General features: G+C 48.3%; 1 protein-coding gene across 2 annotated transcripts; it reads right to left on the reverse strand.

Annotated features, from left to right (window-relative positions):
• Nucleotides 1-392: 392 nt before the first annotated feature.
• On the reverse strand, nucleotides 393-5,804 carry LOC129846378 (beta-1,3-galactosyltransferase 1-like). 2 transcript variants are annotated; one of them, XM_055914309.1, is made up of 3 exons: nucleotides 5,483-5,804; nucleotides 5,198-5,293; nucleotides 393-2,207 (listed from the first exon to the last, which is right to left on the reverse strand). In XM_055914309.1, exons 2-3 carry the CDS (start codon nucleotides 5,230-5,232, stop codon nucleotides 977-979), a joined length of 1,266 nt encoding a protein of 421 aa, XP_055770284.1. In that variant the 5' UTR covers nucleotides 5,233-5,293; nucleotides 5,483-5,804; the 3' UTR covers nucleotides 393-976. The 2 variants fall into 2 exon arrangements, with proteins under 2 accessions (XP_055770284.1, XP_055770283.1); XM_055914308.1 differs by having other exon boundaries at nucleotides 5,198-5,804.
• Nucleotides 5,805-6,333: the final 529 nt, after the last annotated feature.

Genomic DNA, 6,333 nt, shown 5'->3' on the forward strand with positions numbered 1-6,333 from the left:
ACACCTGGTTAGGAGAGGTTCTGGCTAGCAGAGTAGAACACCTGGTTAGGAGAGGTTCTGGCTAGCAGAGTAGAACACCTGGTTAGGAGAGGTGCTGGCTAGCAGAGTAGAACACCTGGTTAGGAGAGGTTCTGGCTAGCAGAGTAGAACACCTGGTTAGGAGAGGTTCTGGCTAGCAGAGTAGAACACCTGGTTAGGAGAGGTGCTGGCTAGCAGAGTAGAACACCTGGTTAGGAGAGGTTCTGGCTAGCAGAGTAGAACACCTGGTTAGGGGAGATGCTGGCTAGCAGAGTAGAACACCTGGTTAGGAGAGGTGCTGGCTAGCAGAGTAGAACACCTGGTTAGGAGAGGTGCTGGCTAGCAGAGTAGAACACCTGGTTAGAGGAGGTGCTGGCTAGCAGAGTAGAACACCTGGTTAGGAGAGGTGCTGGCTAGCAGAGTAGAACACCTGGTTAGAGGAGGTTCTGGCTAGCAGAGTAGAACACCTGGTTAGGAGAGGTGCTGGCTAGCAGAGTAGAACACCTGGTTAGGTCTTATAAACATAAACCAAATCATCTTGTAAACCTTCTACTGACCATACATAACTATCAGCATGGATAGATGTTGTAACAATAATGAGAACTACTCAAGTAGTAAATTACTCATTATGTACAGTTAGGCCATGAAATAAAACATTTTATTCAAGTAAAGTCAAAAAATAACACACACAATTGTACCTCTGCACATTTCTTGTGGGCACGTCTCAGTACAATAACTTGTTCTCCAGTGTAGATTTTTCTTGGGGGCAGTAACTCCCAGCACCACAAAGGATATAAGACTGGAAGTGTGTCAAATCCAAATTCAGTAACATCATCATGATCATTAAACATGTTAATCAAAGTGGAAATGCATTACAAATTCACTAGATTTACATTGTTGGCAAGAACAAAGAACGAGGAAGGGATTGGTACATCAGTTAGTTTGTTGGGGTATGTGATCAGCAGGGAGGACCAGGTTTGTGTAGGTCTGTCCATGCATTGACCTGGTCAGTGATACTGTATGTGGTGGTGGCTATCAGCCGCGAGTAGGTGCAGCGGTCATAAGCCACAGGGGAAACCTGGAAGAGGTTTCCATTGGGGGGATTAGTAGGCCGGATACCCAGGTGTCTCATACACAGTCCCAGATACACATCCTCTATGTAGATGGCTTTAACATGCCTGGACGCCTCCACCAGCTTCCTGGGGAGGTCTAAGGTGAAGACATAGCCCAGGCCCAGAGCATAAGGTGGATATACCAGTTCAGGAAACACCTTCTTTGGAAGATACCATTTGGAGTTACGGTCTCTTAGAACGGCGCCCCGTCGGGCCACTAGTCCAGTCTGGTAGTTCTGTTTTGGAGCGTGAAGCAGCATGTTGACCAAGGTGTTCACGTTGAGGAACATGTCTGAGTCGATCTTCATGGCGTAGGAGGCGTTGGGGCAGCGAGAGCTCAGCCACTCCATCATCACCATGGTCTTGATGGTCAGGTTTTTGTAGCCGTCTATGAAGTCGCTCTGCAGCAGATCCTGGTGCTCTTTGCTCTCCTGCAGCACCTTCTCCTGGAGCTGCTCTGTCTCCTCTCCACTGGGCAGTCCCAGCAGGAAGAACAGACGGACCTCTTTGCCCAGTACCTGCCTCTCACTGCCCCAAGTACTGCGGACGGCCTCCCGAGCGTCCCTGTTATAGGGCGCCACTGGCACCATCAGAACTAGGAAGGGGTTCTGCTCCCGGCATTTCTCTGGCTCATCCAGGATGAAGATGTACTCTGATGGGTATTCTACATGGTACGGTCCTGGGGACACATACGGAGGAGGAGTGGACCGAACTGCCTTGACCTCTGTGATCAGATCAGTGATGGTCAGTGCAGACGTGACGGAACTAGTTTCATTATGTGTTGTGTTGAGTTTGATGGCCTGCTGAGTAGAGTGGATAAGTGAAGTCTGACGATCTGTTGAATTGGCAGATGCAGTTTCATGAGCGTCTATGGTAAAATCAGTGGAGTTTAGAGAAACTACTTCCCTACTGGTGTTGACTGAACGACCATGGTATTCCGCCCACCATCTTGGGACACACTCTGCTGACCGGTGGTTGGTGAAGAACAAGATGGCCGCCACTGTGACGAGCAGGATGAGGAAACGGCAGCGACCACCGGACCAGCAGCAGTATCTCCCACCTTCCGCCATCTCCTGACTGGGAAGAGAGAGACAGAAATGGTTAAGTCATCTATGTGCATCCTTGAGTTGTGTGAAAAATGGGTGTCTCCTCATCATTATGTTTCTGTGGCATTGATATATATTAACACAATAGTTAACTAATAGATTGCAACGTCCTGATTTGATTTCTAGCCACAGAGACTCAACAATGACACGATTTGAACTCCTGGAATGATACTTAGTTTGATGTTAAAACAAAACAGCAGAAAAGACTTCTGAACTTCATGTTATCACATAGATTTGTCTTCTCTCATTGATCGAGATAGAAGAGTGCCATTCAAATGCGATGCTTGATTTCTCAGTCATGCAAATGAGGTGCAGCCCTTTGGGGTGTTCACCCACCTGTCTCAATCAACGAGAGAAGACAAAGATATTCTAAGATTTTTTTTTTATATACTTTTTAATTCCACTTTTTATTTAACCAGGTAGTCTAGATCACCTTTATTTAACCAGGTAGTCTAGTTGAGATCAAGTTCTCATTTACAACTGCGACCTGGCCAAGATAAAGCAAAGCAGTGCAACACACACAGTACACTTGGAATAAACAAACGTTCAGTCAATAACACAATAGAAGAAATCTATATACAGGCGGTGCATATGAGGTAAGATTAGGGAGGTAAGGCAATAAATAGGCTGTAGTGGCGAATTAATTACAATTTAGCAATTAAACACTGGAGTGATAGATGTGCAGAAGATGCATGTGCACTTAGAGATACTGGGGTGCAAAGGAGCAAAAAATAACAATATGGGGATGAGGTAGTTGGATGGGCTATTTACAGATGGGCTGTGTACAGGTGCAATGATCTGTGCGCTACACTGACAGCTGATGCTTAACGTTAGTGAGGGAGATATGATTCTCCAGCTTCAGTGATTTTTGCAAGTCGTTCCAGTCATTGGCAGAGAGAGAACTGGAAGGAAGAGAACTGGAAGGAAAGGCAGCCAAAGGAGAATTTGGCTTTGGGGTTGACCCGTGAAATATACCTGCTGGAGCGCGTGCTACGGGTTGGTGCTGCTATGGTGACCAGTGAGCTGAGATAAGGCGGGGCTTTACCTAGCAAAGACTTGTAGATGACCTGGAGCCAGTGGGTTTGGTGACAAATATGAAGCGAGGGCCAGCCAACGAGCACATACAGGTCGCAGTGGTGGGTAGTATATGGGGCTTTAGTGACAAAACGGATGGCACTTTCATAGACTCCATCCAATTTGCTGAGTAGAGTGTTGGAGGCTATTTTGTAAATGACATCGCCGAAGTCAAGGATCGGTAGGATAGTCAGTTTTACGAGGGTATGTTTGGCAGCATGAGTGACGGATGCTTTGTTGCGATATAGGAAGCCGAGTCTAGATTTAATTTTGGATTGGAGATGCTTAATGTGAGTCTGGAAGGAGAGTTTACAGCCTAACCAGACACCTAGGTATTTATAGTTGTCCACATATTCTAAGATGGCGGAGTATACATTGTTGGATTACTTTATGGTGGAAACATTTATTTATTTTAATAACAGCACATTTTCTCAATTTCAACTAGCCAATGGGAGTTAAGATGACACCGGTGACTTCCGAATCATAGAGCAACATTTATCACCAAGTGAAGGTTAGTGAAGAACATCCTGATTACGGAGGAACAGCAGCAGGTGCACCACCTCAGGTGCTGGACAACAGCAGGTGCACCACCTCAGGTGCTGGACAACAGCAGGTGCACCACCTCAGGTGCTGGACAACAGCAGGTGCACCACCTCAGGTGCTGGACAACAGCAGGTGCACCACCTCAGGTGCTGGACAACAGCAGGTGCACCACCTCAGGTGCTGGACAACAGCAGGTGCACCACCTCAGGTGCTGGACAACAGCAGGTGCACCACCTCAGGTGCTGGACAACAGCAGGTGCACCACCTCAGGTGCTGGACAACAGCAGGTGCACCACCTCAGGTGCTGGACAACAGCAGGTGCACCACCTCAGGTGCTGGACAACAGCAGGTGCACCACCTCAGGTGCTGGACAACAGCAGGTGCACCACCTCAGGTGCTGGACAACAGCAGGTGCACCACCTCAGGTGCTGGACAACAGCAGGTGCACCACCTCAGGTGCTGGACAACAGCAGGTGCACCACCTCAGGTGCTGGACAACAGCAGGTGCACCACCTCAGGTGCTGGACAACAGCAGGTGCACCACCTCAGGTGCTGGACAACAGCAGGTGCACCACCTCAGGTGCTGGACAACAGCAGGTGCACCACCTCAGGTGCTGGACAACAGCAGGTGCACCACCTCAGGTGCTGGACAACAGCAGGTGCACCACCTCAGGTGCTGGACAACAGCAGGTGCACCACCTCAGGTGCTGGACAACAGCAGGTGCACCACCTCAGGTGCTGGACAACAGCAGGTGCACCACCTCAGGTGCTGGACAACAGCAGGTGCACCACCTCAGGTGCTGGACAACAGCAGGTGCACCACCTCAGGTGCTGGACAACAGCAGGTGCACCACCTCAGGTGCTGGACAACAGCAGGTGCACCACCTCAGGTGCTGGACAACAGCAGGTGCACCACCTCAGGTGCTGGACAACAGCAGGTGCACCACCTCAGGTGCTGGACAACAGCAGGTGCACCACCTCAGGTACTGGACAACAGCAGGTGCACCACCTCAGGTGCTGGACAACAGCAGGTGCACCACCTCAGGTACTGGACAACAGCAGGTGCACCACCTCAGGTACTGGACAACAGCAGGTGCACCACCTCAGGTACTGGACAACAGCAGGTGCACCACCTCAGGTACTGGACAACAGCAGGTGCACCACCTCAGGTACTGGACAACAGCAGGTGCACCACCTCAGGCAAGCTTTAGTTCTGCCAGAGGTTCCTCTTTACAAGGCTAGTCATCACATAGATCAAACACCACACACAGAACTCCATCATTTCATTACTTTGAATACATCAAACTATAGTAAAAAACAGATTAAACATGAAAATACACCTACCTTCTTCCTCCATTCTTAGTGCCATCTTCCACCATGTTGGAAATCTATCTAGCTGGGGATGGCTTCCAGGTTCAGGTAATCCCACCTCGGTCAACTCTTGTTGTGTCACACAATAAATACATGTGGCAAATGGGGGGTTATTGTGATTTGTATACAATGTGTCAATCTCATGCTGTTAACCTGCCACTTTATGTGTGTGTGTGTGTGAACCATAGAGATAGATAGAGCACTCTAGTGAACCAAAATGTCAATTATAGCATGGGCAGCGCCATTTAAGACTTTCACCATTTTGAAGTTGTCAACTCGGTGTAATTTCCAATGGGTTGAGGAAGAATCATATAATTCCATCCAGGTCAGCAAGAGGGATCAGCAAACATTCCATAACTGCAGCTGGCAGTAAATCACCGAGCTTGGCTTTATACCTGTTCAAACAACACCCTCCAGGGGGCAGTATGCACCCTTTCAATTTGTTAACCAACTCATAGAAGTAACAGAAGAGGATAATTGACTACTTCAGTATGGAGATGGCTTCAATGGCACTGCCCATGCTCTCACAGACACCATAATGGGACAGATACAAGGTTGAGTCCTCTAACTGTCTCTATGGTTTGAGCCCAACTCATGTTCAGTTGTTTCTGAGTGGACACACCTGTGTTATACCCCTTTATAATGAGGGATGTACCTGTCACAGGTGTGACCAATTTGCATGTTTAACAAATCAAGCCTTTCTATTGGATAATTGTTGGATCATTTAAACATCGTTATATTTAAACCCCTGTGTTTTTGTGTTTCAGGTAGCCGCCCACAGGAAGTCGCCCACAGGAAGTCCTGCAGTCCAGCGGCATGGTGGATCCTTGGGTTGGTGGATCCTTGGGTTGAGCTGAACGATTTCAGGGGTGTCAAACTCATTCCACGGAGGGCCTAGTGTCTGCAGGTTTTTGGTTTTTCCTTTCAATAAAGCCCTAGACAACCAGGTGTGGGGAGTTCCTAACTAATTAGTGATGTTAATTCATCAATCAAGTACAAGGGAGGAGCGAAAACCCGCAGACACTAGGCCCTCCGTGGAATGAGTTTGACACCTGTGGATTAGATGAATGAGAAGCGTTAGTATGGACACCTTCCTGCTGGATCGACGT

The sequence above is a fragment of the Salvelinus fontinalis genome, unplaced genomic scaffold, assembly GCF_029448725.1.
Source record: "Salvelinus fontinalis isolate EN_2023a unplaced genomic scaffold, ASM2944872v1 scaffold_0511, whole genome shotgun sequence".
Lineage (NCBI taxonomy): Eukaryota > Metazoa > Chordata > Actinopteri > Salmoniformes > Salmonidae > Salvelinus > Salvelinus fontinalis.